The sequence below is a fragment of the Xiphophorus maculatus genome, chromosome 21, assembly GCF_002775205.1.
Source record: "Xiphophorus maculatus strain JP 163 A chromosome 21, X_maculatus-5.0-male, whole genome shotgun sequence".
NCBI lineage: Eukaryota > Metazoa > Chordata > Actinopteri > Cyprinodontiformes > Poeciliidae > Xiphophorus > Xiphophorus maculatus.
The window spans coordinates 8,079,631-8,099,557 of NC_036463.1; the positions used below are offsets into that span (position 1 = coordinate 8,079,631).

The 19,927-nt window shown below is 36.3% G+C and overlaps 1 protein-coding gene across 1 annotated transcript in view; it reads right to left on the reverse strand.

The window, feature by feature from the left end:
- Window positions 1-19,927, reverse strand: part of plxdc2 (plexin domain containing 2) — an 83,255-nt gene that overhangs the window by 6,526 nt on the left and 56,802 nt on the right. The window contains exons 6-11 of the mRNA XM_005798573.3: window positions 17,047-17,165; window positions 15,138-15,237; window positions 10,563-10,658; window positions 10,357-10,438; window positions 3,757-3,817; window positions 3,191-3,344 (exon numbers count right to left, since the gene is read on the reverse strand). Coding sequence (XP_005798630.2) covers window positions 3,191-3,344; window positions 3,757-3,817; window positions 10,357-10,438; window positions 10,563-10,658; window positions 15,138-15,237; window positions 17,047-17,165 — 612 coding nt within the window. The remainder of the gene's footprint in view (window positions 1-3,190; window positions 3,345-3,756; window positions 3,818-10,356; window positions 10,439-10,562; window positions 10,659-15,137; window positions 15,238-17,046; window positions 17,166-19,927) is intronic.

Here is a 19,927-nt window from a genome sequence, read left to right on the forward strand (position 1 = left end):
ATTAAATGAAAGTCTGTGGCAAGACTCAGAAATTGCTGTTCACAGGAGCTCTCTGTTAACTGAAAAAATATTATTTTGATTTGCAAATTGGTAGTGACCAATCAGTTTTGCACATCAAATGAAATGTACTACAGTATAGGGAACTTGCTACAAATAAAAAGCCACGTTTTTTTGTTTAGTAATTTTTTTTCCACTTTACAGTTATGCACTACTTTTGTTGGTCTAACATAAAAACCAAGAAAAACATACCCACGGTGTTTTTCTGGGTCTAGACTAGGAAACAGACATCTGGATCCCCATTATTACTATCAGTCTTCTTCTGTTGGAAACCTTCAGAATAAGATGTCCTAATTAAAGAAACAAATAAAATAGTTTGTTTTCTCTTTTAACACAAACTCTTTACATCAAGGCAAACACATGAAGTGCTGCAATCAACAGTCTTCCCCCCTCTCGTATTTCTCTTCTTCTTTCTGCCTCTTTTTCTCTTTTCAAACTCTCCCATCCAGCCAGAGGTTGCCTGCATTGGAAAGATCCACAACCTGCTCACTAATCTGACCTCTGACCTGCTGCAGCTGAAGAGACAAGTGATTGTTGAGGGAAAATTGTCTGGTGTATGTGTCAGATAGTCAACCAAAACAAATACACATACCAGAGTGTAACCCCTAGCGACCCCAGACGTACGGTTAGTTCTCTCGCCACACCCTGTTTTGGTCTGAAACTGTTGGACTCCTCATTGTGTTTATCCCCACAGTTGGATTGTTTTCACACAGCAGCCCAGCCATCAGGGCCTATCCTTAAAAATCTCAGACACAGAGGAGGATCAATGGGCCTGTAATGAAGAAAAGGTCAACCTCTTTCTCAGCAAGCGATGGAAGTAAACACCTTTAAAAATAATCTACAGCAAAGATTAAATGCGGGAAACCTTGAAAACATCTGCAACTGAATAATAAAGGAAAATTGACATTAATAGGACAAAATTAAAGCAGGATTTGTCAGCATGACATTGTTCATGCTCTTTTAATTGTGTTTAACTGAACTAACTGAACTGCTTTTAACTAAATTAACTGCTTTTCTGCAGGTCACTTGAAAATCAACTCGCAGAATCACAGGTCTGGTGAAAACAATATCTTATTCACACTGGTGATATCTTGGAAGTAGAAGCTGATATTGCTGACATGGAAACTGAGAAAGCATTGAATTAATTCATTATCAGTTGTAATTTTAAACATTGATAAGCGATTGTGTCAAACCTTGAATATGAAGCTGTATTTTATGAATTGGAATGTAACGCATATATATTCCATATTCGGCATGTTAAACTGAACAGGTAAAATAACACAACACAGAACAAAGCTATCTGCTATTGGTCTTTTTTGTTATCCATTTTGTTAGACTTTGATCACTGGAGTCATGTAAACGTACGGCTGGATCGCAACATAAATGTTTCACTGAAAACCGGCTTTGTGTAAACGGGGCCCAAAGCATCTTTCATCCCAGTAGAATAACCATACACAAAAAAGTTATGTTTTTTACAGCCCTTCATCAAAATGGAAAAGAAAGAACATGTCATTCAATTAAGGCATAAATTAATCAGAAAATGACTGCAATAAAACAGCCATTTTTAAATAGCTACAATAAAATAGGTCAGACCAATGACTACATTTTTAATACACGAGGTGTGACAAACATGGGTGAGTCAGGATCCAGGTTTATCTGGTCATCATGTACACTGGACAAGATATTAAGGGAGGTAAAAAGAAATCTCCACCAGCTCACTGTTATGCAACTGTAGTCATCTGTTCCCAGGACTGTGCTATGGTGATAAAATATGAATTGTGTTATGCATCTTTATCAGGGATGCCTCTAAAGATGGCTCCAAACCTTTACACACTATTGTAGCTCATCAGACTGGAAAGAGTACATGCCTGAAATCGAGGTCCATTAACTCATTGTTGATCCCAGACATCAAGCTGGAGTACATCAATAACATCAATAGAAAAGCACAGGAAGAAAAAAACCTTACATAAAGTAATGTGTGCTTTTAGTTTTGATTATAAAGGGTTTCTATGGCAACGTGGCATCACATAGTGCATGGGCACAACATTCATGCCAACCACATGTGGGGTTATTTTTGATAACTATCTTTAACTAAAATAAGTTAATAAATAATTATGCAAGTAGAAACGAGTTCAAAGTGTAAACAGTAGCTTTAGCCAATGCACAACTGCTGCAATTGGCAAGCCAAAGAAATGGAAGTAAACACACTTCAAAGGAGACCTTGACTGTTTTCCTGTTATCAGGAAAAGAACTGTGTCAGCTGCTTTTTACAGAGGATTTTCACTAGATAACCACCACATTATGCATTGGCTTATTAGTCTCCTGCTGAGGTACAATTATTCTTGCTGAAAACATTTTCTTACAGTAGAAAAGGAACACAACCTTCTTGATGTTTGTTGCCTGCACAAACCTTTAGGTAAGAACACAAAGACAATATGCAGATAAATATTTCATGTGTAATCATCTGTAATTATTTGGCACAGTAATGAACAATCTATAATTCCTGGATAAATTAAAGAAAGCTACTTACTGACTTTTTTCCCTTTGCAACTACATTGCATTTCTTTTAAAGTCAAAGCTTTGCTGTTTTTGTTCATAGACTTGAAAATTAATTCTTTATTTTACCTTTCATTAATATTTCCCCATTTGATTTCTTAAAATTGTTGGAATATTTTTCAAATGTTCACAAATGGACAGATATTTTAGCAAATTCCCTAAAATCTTAATTTGTTTGAAGCTCTTTGGCTGTAGGTTAAATATTACATTACTTTATGGAATTTACTCTTAAAAGTGAGCAGAAAATAATGAATGTATGTATTTGAGAGCGCCAATAATTTCATATTCTAACAGTGTAACAATATTTTATTTACTGGTATCACTAGAACAAACTAAAATACCTTCCAATGGTACATACCTCATGTAGACAGGACAAATAAAAGAATATTTCATTCAAAGTTTGTAAACATTTGCTTTTCTGAATACACTTGTGAATTATAGCATCCTTTCCATTGGTACAAATTTTAAAAAAAGTTCAATTATGGTGACTGCCTGAACAGAGCATCATTCACTAGTTGTCCCGAGATCCTATGAAGACTTCATTGTCGACTTATTTTTAGTTTATCCGATACTTTACCTTCAGTAGGAGCGCTGGTGGGAGGATGAGAGGTGGAAGGTGTGCCCCAGCCTGTTGTGCTTCCTTTACTTCTCGATGCTGTTCTGGCAGTGATAGTGGTGGTGAAGGTGTACAGTTGCGTAGTATCGTCTATGTCGCACATCTTGTCTTTGGTCTGATGGAAAGAACCTCCGTTTTATATTTTGCACAAACTCTCAAAGGATAAAAAGTGCAAAAGAAAGCTTCAACCACAACCATCAATATATTTGTGTGTCTGATTTCACATTTAGAATGTAACATGCCAAAAAATCTGAACACAGTAGAGCAGAGATGCTTCAATTTAGTTTTGTGTGTGTGTGTGTGTGTTTTTTAGGTCCAATTCAAGCCAGATGTTTAATTTTAAAACACTGACAATGCCAATACTTCCAGCCCTATTTTTGGTCATGTTGTCTAAAAACACAGTGCCGTCTGGATCGATGACCTCAGCCTGATATCTGAACCAAGAATGACGTCAGTATTGGGTCAGATACTGTTACAAAAACGGATCAGTCTGAACTTGAGATCAAGTCTTTTTATTGAATCCTTACCTCATCTGGGCAGCTGTTATCCACCCAGTCCTGTCGATGGCGGTCAAAGCCGCTGGAGCATCTGAGAGAAGAAGAAAAAAAAAATGTAAAAAAAACCAAAATAAAATACTAACAAAAGGTTTTTCCACTTATAACCTACACAATGGGTTGTTTTCACTAAGATCACCACTAATGTCAAAAGAAGTGGTATTTTCAGGATTGTGAATCTACTGAAATTGCTTCGCCATTCACACAAACGACAACAAAACGTTAAAACTTTATAGTTACTCTAATATTATAAGTATATATAAACAAAATTAAGTTAATGCAGTGAAGTGATCCTTTAAGTAGTTGTAAAGCCTACTGTGGTTACTTAGATATTTTGTTTGACTGATAGTTAAAGATAATTATATACCATTTACTCTTTGGTCATGAGAAGAAAAGCTGCAAATTATCACTTTTTAAAAGAGTGAGCAAGCAACATTTTTCTTGTTATAAGCCTAAATTACTAAAATTGGGGCAGGATAATTTCATGCCTGCTAAGTAGATGACTAACTTTTCCCCTTTTAGTTGCTTAGACCCCTCTATCTAGGTAAAATTTTTTATTTTATTTTTTTTTACAAATTAGTGAAATTATTGAAATTTTACACTGAAAACTTTAGAAAAATTCAACCTTTAAAAGAAAAAAAAGCATTGCAGAAAACAATTCCATGATAAAAAAAATATAGTTTCGAACAAATCGCCACTTGAACAATCATTGTCACCCCTGCTTTTAATCCTTTGTCCAGGTCTCTTCCACTTGTAGGAGAGCATGCAGTCACTGTGTTTTTATAGCAATATCTGTGCAGATGATAGCTCCAATTAAATCAGAAAAAACACTCTCGCTGAAAATTGTTTAAGCTGTTCAACTTATTGTATGGAAGCAGCTAGAATAGCTTGTTAACAGTGGGTGTGAGAAAAGCTCCAGCAAAATTTTCCAAAAGTAGCTGAAAAGCCAGATTTGTTTGTTGCCCAGGAAGACTAATTTGTCTCTTCACAGTTTTGAATCAACAATTTTGTGTTGGTAGACTTCTATTAAGAAAAATAGTGAATCATGAATTATTTTTGTTAGCTCTAAATTTAACATAATACCAACAAGATAACCTAAAACCTGATAAGGTTTGCCCAAAGCTGTAAATAACAATATGCAGGGCTTCAAATTAAGTGAGATTAAACCATTTAATTTACAGAAATTAAGTGGTTTACAGAAAAATCCACTCAAGGAAACAACAAGCAGACCCACATTCTGAAAAAAAAGGCTTAAAGTGAAGCAGTGCTGTAACAACACTAAATATTGAGTAAGGTCTCCAAAAGATTCTCTAAAGAGCACATTGTTATGGTAATTTAACTATGCCCCGTCTGCTCAAACAGCCGAATCAGATTCCTCCATTTAATCCCTCACTTTCCCCTGACTGCTATTCCCCATCCTTAGGGTGCAGCAAAGGCAGCACAGTCTGGCTCGATATCACCAAGGAGGTTTGGTCTAACGTGTGCCTGAGCTTTGTTTCTTCTCGGTGGCATCCATCTCAGCTAGTTGTCGTCTAACGCACTGAGCCGCGCCGCATTTAATCAGAGATGGGCTGGAGAAGGTTCATTTGAATATAAATGAGATAATATTTCAGCTTGGATTTTTCAATTCAGTCTCAACAGGATGGACTGAATGAGATTGTGTTGTTTTTGCCACTTTGGTTCAGAGAAAGCTGGCATCCATGTTGCCAAGTTATTATTTTAACCAAGTCATATTCATGTTCTGAATGAATTTGAGCCAGATAATGTGTTTTTAATTGATTTGCGTTACTGCTGATAGTTTTCTCTTGAGAAGCCAAAGCTATGCCATCAGAGCCAAATTAATTTTCCACTGCTCATTCACATAATGAGTCAGTAGTAGGACTTAAAATTTGTCCAGAACAGTTTATTGGTTAAGAGATAAAAATCCAATCGCAGTAGTAATTATTTTTCTTATTGGCACAATGCAAGTCAGTCTAGCTCAGGCAAATGCAGCTGACTGAATGTTCTGATAACAAAACAATAGTTGACAACAAATGTTGCCTATTTTGTAACTGCTTACTTCAGCTATTATTTGAAACGTTTAATTTAACAGGCATATCTGCACATATTCTCAGTACCTAACTGTTGGCTTTTTTCAGATTAATCAAACTATAAATTTGGTTTCAATGTTTTAATATATCATGAGTAAGCTCTTCTATTTGCCCTTTGATAGCTCCAGTAAATTAGAATTTATAGATAAATATTTTCTTTTTTCTCATTTAATTGCATTTTTCCTGTCTTGATCCATAAATGACTAATGGATTATGCCAACAAATTAACAATCATTCTAAAGATTTTTTTCATAACTTTATATAACAATTATATTTCCTTTATGTCCCACGTGAACATGCATTTTACCAATAAACAACTTAGTATCTGCTTTTTGGAAATTGAATGGTATGAGTAGCTTAGATTGTGATCTGACATCTTTGCCACATTGTTGCAATTTCAAACCTAGTCTTACTCCTAGGTTTGAAATGAACTTAATCAAATTAGAATTAAAGCTTATCAGTCACTGAGTTAGCTTGTTGTGAAACAAGTAAATTGAATTAATCAGAATTAAGATGAACTGAGCAGACACTAGCAACTCACACTTCCAGCAGATTTAAACAAATCATGGACAAAACATTCATATTTCTGAAAACAGCACTCCATGTTGCTGACTAAAACCAATCCAACCTCGGTTTTTGCATATTTTCTTTCTCAGTGGGGCACACACTCACTCAGCAGGAGCACAGATGTGACTTCCGTTTCAGTAGCACACATCTGGTTATAGTGTAGACGATGGACTACTAATTTTCAACATCTGGTTTTGTGTTTTCCACCATCAGTTGCTTAAATTGTGTGCAACGGATCACAATTGTTATGAGCCGTTTTTTTTACTAAATCTACTTCTAGCTCAGGACACAAACTGCAACAACGCAGCTCAGACTGATCATAGGATGTCTGCTTTAAACACGTTTAATCTTATTGCACAGTTCTGTCTGGAAGGTCCACATTGCTTCAGATGTTCCGTGCACACTGAGCTGTTTTTCTTTGGCACATTTACAGAAGCTGAGGGGGTTCAGTACCGAGCAGCTTAATGAAACGTGCAGCCAAACGAACGCTCTGCAAACTAGAAAGTCATTTTTATGACGTGGAAAGAAAAACACTGTGAAACTTCTGCAAAATTATGCAGTAAGCATGGCAAAAGAAAAGAAAATGCAACATAGAAACAAAAGAAAGTTCAAGGAAATAAAGTGTTTAATTTGAACAAAGATATCTGACTTAAAACATCACCATTCTGAAAAGTTGTGCCATAACAGGCTGGTCTTGCATTTGCATGATTTTAACATCTTGAGACAAATATATATTAGCCAATTGTTTATTTATCAAACTAATCAAGTCATACTATCCATGTCAATGGATTGGAGCATTAAGTGGGAGCAGTATCTTTGTTTTAGTATGTCCTGAATGAACAAATTCCTTCATACAAGGATGTGACAGCTGTCCCTACTGTCACACAGAGATCTGAATGGCAATCGTTTTCTGTTCATCCTTAACATTAGTTCACATATTGATTAGTAAATAGTTTAGTTTCATTTTTAAAATGATATCCATTAGCCTGACTCTTTAGTTTACTATTTGCAGTGCACACATTTAGTAAACTTTACTTGTCAGTTCTTTATATTTTTGTTAAATGCAACAAATTAATTTCTTCTTGTTTTGAGTTACCAGTTTCCTTTGGAGCTGCTGCTGGAGTGTCACACAGAAGAGCTCCAGCTGATTGTTGTCCTCATGGCTGGTAAACCTCCTCAGTGGTCATCCCATTTGTTTGCCAGGGGAAGGGGACATTTGGTTTTCTTCAGTTTAATTTTACCATTTTTTCAATGTTTGTTCTTTTTGGCAATTAGTTCAGTTCTAATAGTATTTATTTAATTTAAAGATTTAGTATTGTGTTGAACAGTATTTGTTTAAGTTCTTGTATGTTTAATTACCCCCTTGTGTGTCAGCAGTGGTCTGATCAGCCACTATTTAAGTTCCCCTCATGTCTTGTTTGTTAGGTCAGTTTGGTGCTAGAGTTCTTTGTGTTACTACCTGAGTTGTAGTTTGTCATGATGACCTCAGTTTTGGGCCCAATTCATAATTTTTTAATTATTTTTGGACTTTTAAATAAAGAACCTTTTTTGGAATCCATTTAGGGTCTCTCTGGCTGGTCTGTGTAAAACCCTCACGCAGGACATTGGCAGTTTTGGTTTGTCACTTTATTGCGAAGTGGTCAAGCTCTCTAGCGGTCCCCTGCTGGTCTCAATAACCGAAACAGCAGCTTAGTTTGCTTATTCCTTGGGTCAACTCTGAATAAAAACTTTTAAGGAAAGGTCTTTCTAAGCTTAGCTCTTTATGCATCGACTGTAAAGTACATTACATTTATGGTGTGCAACAGCTTTTGTTCAACAAATATCGAAGCTTGATCCAAACACATCAGCATTCAGATGCTTTATTTCCCAGCTTCCACTTGTACCTTAGCATGAAAGAGAATCTGCGCTTGCACCGTCCCAGCCCTTTAGACGGAAGTTCATTGAGGCTGTTCTTTTACAAACATCAGCGTCTCTCATTAACTGCGCAGCCAGCGAAGCCACAATGTTTTTTAATTAGTGCGTGCCAAAAGCATGTTTGCCTTTTCTAAAAGGAAGTGGCTAGAAGATGCTGAGGGAAGGGTAGGGGAGCTGAACTGTGAAGTATTAACACAGTCGGAACGCTAATTAAAATGCAGCTTAATGAGACTGCTGCTAAAGGCGTTACAGTATCTCTCCGCATCCATAAACTGCTGAATATATAAACACTTTTCTTGTAGCTGCAAATTAGTATGTCTTTGTCAAATGTGCCAGGATTTAAGATGCTAAGTCATGACAATGTTGTATGAAATGAATTATAGAACATCGATAACAAATCAAAATGAGCAGGACACTAATACTGCTCGCTTCCCTCAAACACAATCACTCACGTTTGCTGACTGCTCAAAAAATAAGGGAGTGGCAGATTCATGTTTTATATTTACAGATTGGAAAGTAGATTAACAGTGAAAGAGCTATGATGGTCATTCCACAGGCCAAACAGCAACCTCCGCAAAGGACGTCATTAGGACAGCAAACATCTTTTGAAATCAGAGTGGATCATGCGTCATCTCTCCATAATTTTTTCCCTTTGCTCTTGTGTGTCTTTAACTCAGACTTTTCTATCCGACTAAATCAAGTCAAATACACTGCAGCTCACATTTCAGCTGTCAGGAAATTCTGTAGAGGAACGCCAACACCTCTCTGGCTGCTCAAATATTTACTTGTGTTTGAAGTGCGGGAGAGACAAGAGGGATAAGGTAGAAAGAAAGTGGAGCAGAGGTTGGCTGAACAGGTGCGAGTCGAGTGACTGTCAGAATGAGCTGCCAACTAAATACAGCTACTTTTCTCAGGAGGGGAATCAAAGCTGAATAAATGAAATCGCCGCTAAGTCTGCAACTGACAGAAAGTTTGATTTTAAAAATATACTTTCATAAAAGTAGAAACACACCATACTAAAAAGTCACACAGAGGCCTAATTTTTGTGATTGTTTTTAAAAAATATATAATTTCATGCTGCTAAGTCTTCCGAAAAGGACAGGGTAATGTTTTTCACTGAATTGCATCACCTTCTTCTGTCAGAAATGCCACTGCATTGCTGGAAATATGGGTTTAAAATGGCTCTTATGTTGAATCAATGTTATTTCATACAATTTTCAATGCCCAACTTGAAAAAAGCAAATAAACCTTGATCTGAGCCATCCTGCACGACAATTATAACCTATGCACAAACTATCACCCTACATTCCTTCTTTTCATCATCTTATATTTGGACACTGCAGAATATATTCAGCCTATCCTAATTCTAAGCTACAAAACATCCTATTGAACTCATGCACTCTGTGCTGTTTTATTTTTTGTCTTATTTCTTTGTAACTGTTAAGTGCTTTGTATGAAAACAGTTTAGAAATAAAATAATTATTATAAAGTTATTATTAAATGCTGTCAGGATCTTGGGTTGTTTGCGTTAGTTTTTGGTTTTGTTAATTTTTGTGTTCCTTAGCCCTTTTCTTTGATTAGACCAGACATTTTTCTGTTTTGCTTACTTTAATTCGGTCCTTCTTAGTGTTTCTAGTTATGTTTATTTCTTGACTCTAGTTATTCCTTGCAGACTGATTAAAAATCCCAATGGAAAAAAATGGGTTTCAGCATTGCCTTTTTGAAGGAACAAATTTTAATTTTAAAAATAAAACCTTTAGATCCTACTGGCAAACTACACAGTTTTGTTTTTAAAGGTAGATGTGCAATGCAGTGTTTCTCAACTCTGGCCCTTTTACTGAGCTGCAACCATCTGAATCAGATGTGTTAAAGCAGAAAAAACATCTAAAACATGCAGGGCTGTGTACCTTGTAGACCAGGGTTGGGAAAAACATTGTTAGAGTATAAATAACAGTGTGGATATGCTATGAGGAAAAGTATAACGGAGTAAAGGAAGTCAAACCTGTTGAGCCGATGACACCAGCTGCAGTTGAAGTTAATCTGAGAGGAGATGCAGGTACTACAGCTGGTGAACTGGAGACAGGCTGCAAAAGAGAAGAGTCAACACATATAGACTGTTTCTGCAATCTTTCTATAACAGATGACGAGAAATTAACTTAGAATCTTCTACTAATATAAAAGCAACCAAAACAATGTAAATATCCTTACTGGGTAAAGGAATGATTTCCACAGCTGAAGAATTGGTGATCCTCGTCTTTGTAAGCTCCACACGGTGATACTCATAAATCGTCCTCCGTCTTACGTCTAGTTTCAGAAGACAAAGACCGTTTGAGATTCTGGAGACAAAGAGTAAATCTGGAACCCTGTGACAAAAAACTGGGACAAAACGTCTCCTAAAGCGGAAATAGAGTTGCTGGGAGAATCGGGTCATACTGGATGCTGCTACAGCACTTCTCTGCTTTCTTTGTGCCCAAAGTGTCAGGCTATGACTTGGCAAATGGACCAGGGCAATTTTCTCTGAGACCTGATATCATCAGTCTGACCCAGTCGGTTGTAACAGCAAGACATCTGATGGGGTAAGATGGAACGCATGATTAAAGACAACCCCACACCGAACCCTAGCTGGTCTAGAAAAACCTATTAGCTTTTGCTTACCAGACGTACTCGAAACCAACAAATGAAACTGTGGAACAGAGTACTGTTGTGAAGCACATCCAATACAAATTGCAAATAAACACATGTTTGTTTGTTTTTTTGTGCACCAGAGATTAGACCACATTAGTGTAATATATTACTTAGATGTACAGTACAGACCAAAGTTTGGACACACCTTTCTAATTCAATGGGTTTTCTTTATTTTCATGACTATTTATAAGGCAAGAAATCCCACTTATTAACCTGACAGGGCACACCTATGAAGTGAAAACCATTTCAGGTGACGACCTCTTGAAGCTCATCAAGAAAATGCAGAGTGTGTGCAAAGCAGTAATCACAGCAAAAGGTTGCTACTTTGAAGAAACTAGAATATAAGGAGGTATTTTCAGTTGTTTTACACTTTTTTGTTTAGTGCATATTTCCACATGTGTTATTCATAGTTTTGATGCCTTCAGTGTGAATCTACAATGTCAATAGTCATGAAAATAAAGGAAACTCATTGAATTAAAAGGTGTGTTCAAACCTTTGGTCTGTACTGTACATTTATCATTTCTGGTAGACATAATTGATTATTTCTTGAGATACAGAGTAAAATTCAGTACAACTAACTGTAATTAGTTGTAACTCTAGGCATTTCATCCACTTTCTAAAGTCAGAAATTACTTGATATCAAGGTGCCTTTTGGATTAAGAAAATATTTGATTTAAGTAATTTATACATCTGGATAATTAGGAGAAAAGGTTGGCATTTTCAGACTTTATTTTCCATTCATCGTCTAAAATTTTGTTTATTCCTCCTTTCCTTCTTTCCAACTTCGACAAGGACAAGGTTGGATGTTACAGTGGCCCTCTGTCAATTTCTGGTTTGGTATGCATTGATTAATCAGTATTTTTGTAGTTTTCTGTGGAATGTAACTCCAAATTATATGAGGAAAAATTGCCTATTTGTGGACATTTTGGTAGAACAGATCTCAAATGTTTAAACCTGACTGTTTAGTTACTTTTATACCATAATAAATGAGACACTAACCAACATGTTAATGTATAATGAAACTTAGAAAAATGTAATGTTTTAATTGTTGATTTTTTTCTGTGTTTTTATTATATAAATCACTTTGAACAAGCTTGAATAAACTTGTTGGACTGAAAATATCTGAAAGAAAATGCAGCTTAGAAAGTTGTTAAGCCCCTAAGCACAATGCCATTTGACAGCATTGGCTGGCTTTGCAAAGCAGCCAAGCCAGGAGCACCATTTATACTCCTTGGCACCCCAAGAGCAGAAATAAGGAAAAATGAGACTTCAGGTTGTGCAGTAGTGCTGAGATGGTTTCCAATTTGTGTGTTAATGAAAAGTAGGATATGTTAGGTGTTTGAACCAATAAAATAGGCAGTTATACGTGTTTTTAAAAGGGGTTTTAGGTATTTGCGGATATCAAGTGTGTTTCTTAACCTCTGTAAATAATTATACCACTGTGCTCAGCTCCAAGTTATGACTTCAAAGGTAAATTAAATACAACATGAATAGCTACTGCCACTTGTTCTCAGTTCACTATTATTTGCATTAGTGTAGAATTTACTGTAGAGTTTACTACATTTACATTTCAGTTGTATCTGAACCATGTGATTAATATATTTCAAATATTCATGTTAAAATTGCTCTGAATTTCATATTAACATGTAATAGTTTTCTTAACAGTAAATTTTACCTGCATATTTGTAAATGGTTCTCCTCTAAATCCACTTGGAAATCACACTCCAAAAAGATAAAGGTACATTCTAGTCTTATGAGTCCCGCAGGGTTAAACTGTGGTTGTCGCTGCTCCAGCTGTTCACATTTTTCCACTTGGACAAATTCTCCTTGCAAACTTGTTTTACTTCTCCAGATCAGTTGGTGTTTTAACCTGGGACCTGTTGAGTGCACCGACCCTGTGTTGCTTTTCTCATTTGATAGGATGTCGCCTCTCTGCAGACCTGTTCATTTGGATTACGCACGGGACAACTGATCAGAGGAAATGCGAGACAGCTGAGATCAGCCTGAAAATAAGTCCACCCGTCATTTTACCCCTACAGCCCCCTTTTGTCTGACTTCCTCTTGCTTTTACCAAAGAGATTATCAGGTGCCTAATGGCAAAGATGGAGCCTGGGGAAGGTTAGTTTACTAGCTCAAGGCTGCCAGTTGATTTAAGGACTTTACGGGCTTAGTGGAGACTGGTTCTGAAAATGATGCCTGTTCTTCCTCCAAAAGAGCACTAAATGTAGTAAATATATTTGCACTTGTTTAAATCTTTACCAAGTATTAATGAAAAATAGCTCAAGACTGTGCATAATTCCCAGCTCCAGTCTTTGCATCATCCTCTGAAAATATGTGCTGGGAGGCAAGTATGAAAAGTGTGGAGCAGAGTTTTGGCTCCATTTAAAAAAATATCACTGAGTGAGCAAAGTTTAATTAATCTTCAGAGACGTGCATTAAAGCTGGGTCGTCATGTGTGCTTGTGACCTGTTAATTATACAACCTGACTGTGGGACACCCATAAATCTCTCTCTGCCCAATCTTCTACCCGGAGGTAAAATGAAATCTTTTATTAAAGCTAAATAAAATCCTCTCGTTACCCTAGTTGGTATGCAGTAATTGGCTGCAGAAAGACTTTCTGTTGTAGCCTGTAGTGGTCATAGTTTCCTTTTTGAGTACTATGGCTTAATGCAGTTAAAAGAGCGGAGATAATAATCAAGCATGACAAGGGTGTAAAAAATCTGTCAAAATATATTCCTTCCTCTGCATGATAAGGTTTAAATTGGACTTGGAATGTGCTTGGGCAGATATATGACCTAACTATTACATTTCCATGTGGTTTTACAGAACCGGTAGCCAGGAGACAAAATAAATCAGAGAATTAAAGTTTCATTGGCACTAGCAGAACCAGAAGCGTTTTTATGGAAGGACTTTTCTTGTCATCTATCTTTCCAGAATCAATTTCCCCCTCTTTCTACAGCGACTACAGTAAAAAGGGGAACTTGCACAGGTGACAGAGGAAGTGTAATGATGCTAAGTGATTAGTTGCTATGACATTCTGCTTTCTTATGGTGTTTTCTCCTCTTCCTGAAGAGACAATATTCATCTATAAATGCTCACAATTTTATGTCCTCTTCTTTCCCCATCCATTAAAAATAAAACTTAATACCTCAGTTATGCATGCTTTTCAAGATAATGTAAGAGTTACAGTTTGTCACAATTACTGATGTCACTTAGTATTAATTTAAGAATTTGAGTGGATTTGATCAAAATCTGCAACAGTGTTTCTTTCACATTTGCTTGAAGCAAAATGAAGAAAATTTAACACGCCAAGATATTTCTTTGAAACAAATTTAGCTAGGATTTCTCATAGGCAATAAAAAGGAGTTTAACTTGCCAAATAAGTTATATTTCACAACTCATTATTGCATCAGATTCTACATCTGAGCCCATGAGAGTGAGGAAGCGTTTTATGACAAAGTCTGAAGTATCTCCAATTTTCTTTAAACAAGTTGATTACAATATGTCAAAATGGAATGAGCTGTGTCTGGTTTCCTTTGAACCAGACACATCTCTGGAAAGAAAAACAAATTTGGCTGAACTCAGAGATCTAATAATTTAAGAAAAACAAAGTTCACTTGTAAACTGGGAATCTTTGATCATTATAAATACTGAACACAATTCTAGATGACTTCGGACCATTCCTTCTGATTAAATGCTAAAAAATCTGGTTGGTTTTTCACATATTTAGAACCAACCTACTGAATCAGTAAGGTCTTTATGTTTTTAAGTCTAAAGAAACTTGAAACATCACCAGCCAGTCAACTCTATCACATGACAGAACATATGGACAATTCTCCTAATACCTGTTTAGCATAATATGTTTGCTAACCTTGGTTGCCAGCTGGTTGTAAACCAAAAATGATGCACAGCTAGGTAAAGCTTTATTTTAATTATACCAAAAGGCAGAAAAACTACCATCCTCTAATGCCAGATTGGGTGTTACCCTTTCTTTTAAATTGCAGTCCTGCATTCTGGCTTTAAAGTGAATAACTATTCCAACTTTTCGAGCCGCGTATGTCCCTTTATTTAAACTGCAACCATCTGTTAGATACTCACTGGGTATTTGCTGGATCTTGTGGACCACCACAAAGGCGTCAGACAAGCCCACCTTCACCGGGTGATTGACAGAACTGATTTGTGATATCTCGATGGGGATCTGGAAAGGAAATAAGTGAATATCCATCACTAGCAAGACACAGATCTCCCTGGAGCAAGATGTTAAATACCGATAGGTCTAAATAGCCTCACGTTTCACAGTGACAGTCTACAGGAGGAATCTGTACAGTAATCTGTAACCTCAACAAGCAAATGGATGTTTCTGGGTCAAAGAAAAAAAAAATCACAGTGGAGGAATGTGCGCCCGCTCTTCTTTGCAGAATTGTTTTTGATTGGAACATTTTGAACATGACCTTTAAGGGTCAGTTCACAGTATCTTAATCAGATTTTATGTCCAGACTTTAAAAAGGACACTCTAAACATTGTATACCTTTAGCTATTTAGAGTAGGACTTGCTGATATGTTTTAGATCATTATACTACAGCATAACCCTCTTATGAAGGTGTGACACAAACTGATGGTAGGACATTTTCCTGCAGGATTTTCAGCCAGAAAACAGAATTTATTGATTTAAACAATGACAGCCAGTGATGTATTCTGTGTTTTAAATGTGTTTTCTCTGTTCCTTTGTTTTCATGAAAAGCAGTTGTATTTATGACACAAAACACAGAAAATAGGATTTCTTTTTTTATAATTGCTGTTAGTTTTATGCCAGATTCCTAACTTTAAAAAATTCCAGTGTCATCTCGTCAACTCACAGAAAGAGCCTAAGTTTGACTAATGTAAGATTTTTGTGTTAGTGGTTTTGGCCTTATTCAATGTTGATCTTGATTGGAAAATGAGGCCTCCATTGATTTATATGTTGTTCTGAGTTATTTTGTGGCATCCTCGATGAATTATGAATTATTTCACTGCACTCTTTGGGTAACTTTGGTAGCTGCCTCTCCTGGGAAATTTCAACACAGTTTCTTGTTTTTTCATTTGTGAATAATGACTCTCAAACCTCTAGAAAGGAGACCACCATTCAAGCAAAAATCACTGGAGGAGCTAATAGCTCTTGAGATTAAGCTAAGTTCTCCAAAGTCAATTAATGATGTAACAAGAGGATCAATTATTTTTTCCACATACGACAGTGTTGGTTTAACTTTTTCCTTTGATAAATAATCTCATCATTTGAAAACCACCCTTTCAGATTTTGTTTGTGAATACGTAATTACTTAGTACATTATTTCACCAAAATAAAAAGTGTAAAGAAGGGACAAAGATATTTTTAATAGTGTTAAAAGTTTGAAACAGCAGGGGCAAAGACTGCCAGAGTTGTGTGATTTAAGTGTGAAATGACTCACAGTTTAATTTGTACTAAAGTTGAGGTGATAATTAAAATGTGTCACTTTCACGCTGCATGGGTGTGTTGAAAATAAGGTCTACCTGACATATTGTTCAATAAGCTCCTGTCGAGACTGACTTCAAGAACTACAGAATGGCTTCAGCTAGAAGGGCATGTAGCATTTTGAGCATCACATGCAAAACTATAAAGATGAAAGGTTCAGTAATAAAGCCCATAGCCACATTATATCATAAAAAACCTCAATAAGTCCAAAAAGTCTCAGTAAACAAATAATTTAAGTAAATCTATTTAGGGAAATCAGATTCTTATCTCATGTTATAGCACTGAAACTGTTTTGTACTTTCTTTGACACATATTTTGCATAAAAATTGAATACAGTTTTTCCAGGTTTACTTTCCAACTCTGGATTTGGGGAGCTATGGACACTATGGCTTGTGATGGCACAATAGTAAACACTGGCAGGGTGAAAAATATTCACAGTAAAGATACAAAACAGAAAATCAGGCAGAAGAGACAAAAAAACTGGTTGAGAAAAAGACCGAGCCATAAATAAGAGCTCACCTCTTTGTATGCAAACACAATCCTTCCTGTGTTGTGCAGCGTGGCCTGGAAGGTGAAGCTGCCTAAGTTATAGTTGTCCTGCAGGTGGACGTGGTCCCACTGCACCACCAGAGCAGTGCCTAAAGAGAAATGAATGCATTTAAAATATACGTATTCCCACATACTGGATAAATTCAGATTAAAGCACACCACAATAACACTCAGTTGTAGCCCCTTCTCATGTGAAGAAAGACGCAGAACATGGTGAAGAATAGAAAGACATTTAATCCGAAGAGATCCGTTTCTTTAAAGTATTATTTTTTCGGCAGGAAGTACAGAGATTGACACTGAATCAGAGTGAGTGCCGATATGAAAACAGTGTACTGGAGGAGGATAAAACCGCAATAAAACCTCAGCTTTCAACAAACCCAAACCAAAGAGCGGCCATTATTGTGATGGATTATACAGTTCGGGCAGTTTTTAACCACAGGGAGCCACTACGTTTTCCATGCTGTGCAAGACTGTGCTGAATGACAAAGTGAACAAAGAGTGGACATTCAATTTTCTTGTTGGGACGGCAAAGAATATACGTTTCCATCTGCTCTGTTTGACAGCAGTTATAAGTGTGTAACAGAAATTGGATAAAAGAGATCTTGTACTTTTTTTCCAAGCAAGAATGCTCTCCTTACAGAGGATTGTTATGTGTTGGAGCTTTGTGTGCAACAGGTGTCTATGCACAAAAATTAAGCATACGTCCTTTTCCAGGTAAGAGTTTATATTTCAGACATGGTTGGAGCTCCATGGCAACTCCAAAGCTTGCATACATAGGCATCACTGGCATTTGAATCTACAGTCTGCTTTTGATTAGGTGAAAATTCATCTTGAGGTTTGAATGCAAGTGTTTAAAATTGATTTAAATGCTAAAAAAAAAAAGAATCCTCCTTTCAAATTTGTCCATCATCCTCTTAGTATGAACTGCTAAACATAAAACTCTATACCCACCACTGGTTATAGTTACTCAGTTATATTTACGTCACTAAGTTTTCAGAAAAATGTACTTCTGCAGTAATTTTTCCACAGCGTACTCTTTATCTTTACTTGAGTAATATTATTCTGAAGTATTGCTACTCTTTTTTGAATAAAATTTCAGGGATTCTACCCAGCAGCAGTAATTTTGGTGACCGAAGAAGAACATCCTGAAATGATTCAGCCTGATCATTTCCCCTAATACTTCTACAGTCATTTACACCAAATGTGTTCAAGTCTGTAGTGCAAACATGTTTATTAATAAGATATGCATAGAAGTCTTTGTTTAGTCTGTGTGTTTATGTAGATCAATAACATTTCGGAGTGTTTCCAACTATCATTTTTATCTGCATGTGTGCAGATTTTGTTTTTCCGTCACTTCAAGATGGGAATCAGACATGCAGCGCATATTTACATCTATTTGCATATTTTTGAAGTAGATGCACTTTAACGGAGGAGTTTGGTACGCCCTCATGTGTTCTCAATTACACATTGAATGAGATGTGGAAACGAAATGTGCCTGGATGCATTTGTACAGAGAGTTTCATCCATGCAGATCTGTTTGCATTAATGCAGTTTTCTTGGTTTAAGCGCATGCCATGTTTTAGAAGGAAATTCATGCATTTAATAAAGTAGAATCAAATAGTTTAATGGTCTAAAAACGATTTGATCCACTAATGGAAAAACTTGGATATTTTGCTCGAATATCAAGTTGTTATTACACAACTTAAAGAGGATTTTATGATGTTTTAAACACAAATTAAATTTATGTACAAAAGAATCAGAAGATAAATAAATCTATTGAGAGTTGTAGTGATGATTGGTTTAAAAAACCCCAGAACTTCAACTGAATTTAGCCTGCAAGAGTGAGTAAATCAAGGAATAATTCCCTAACATGGCCTTCATCTCTGCCCTCCAGAAAGTTGGTCTTGCATTACTTTTAACACCACTTTGATTTACTGTGGACTTTCGAGTACCTATTGATGCGAAAGCCATTTGGCCAGTTGCCAGAGTAATAAAAGTTTGTTTACACAGCAGCCAATCAATTTTTCCTGTAAACAGCCAGAACACTTCCCATTCAAAGTAAATATGAGAGTCAGCTTCTTTGCTGTCAGGTAGGAGAGTAAGGGGGACTGGTAGCACAGCAGCTCCTAAAATAAATCACGTGCTGTGTGTACAGTGGACGCTCAGTCTGAACACATGCTTCACATGTAGAAGGATTAAATATTGTCTCTCGTGTGTTGAAACATAATTTATAAGACAAGGGAAACAGAAATGCAATCATGATAAAAAGAAAGTACACCCTCTGTTTCAGATTTTATGTATCGGAATATAAAAAGATTCTGAGTTGAAACGCATAAGAACAAATTAAATTCAATCGCAAATGTAAAAACACACAGCAGGATTCACTTTGTTTTTGTTTTCAGAAAAGAAGCCAAAAAAGGAAAAACACTGGCTTTTGAAAAACAAGTTACACTCCATGAATAGGTTTTTCCCCCTGGTGTCTAAAGTTGTTGTGGAGCAAGTTTTGGCCACTCTTCTTTACAAAACAGATTTTAATGACTCCAAGTTTTATGTAGTACTCCATTCATTCTGTGTCAATTTGTCCTAGACACTTCAAAATGGGAAAAAGAAGAGACCATGCAATTCAAGTGATGTGTAACTGTGCACTGTTCTAGTATCCAAAATGTAACAAGAAAAATCTGCTCATCTAAACATCCACAGTCAAAGTATCAATTACAATAGAGAACTGGAGTTAGTTGGACTCTAACAGAAAATGAGTAGTTATTGCTTTTTTTTAAAATGGAAAATTATCCAAAACCTGCAGCATAATCAATACATAAAGACTTTACCACACACATAAAGTCAGCCTTCC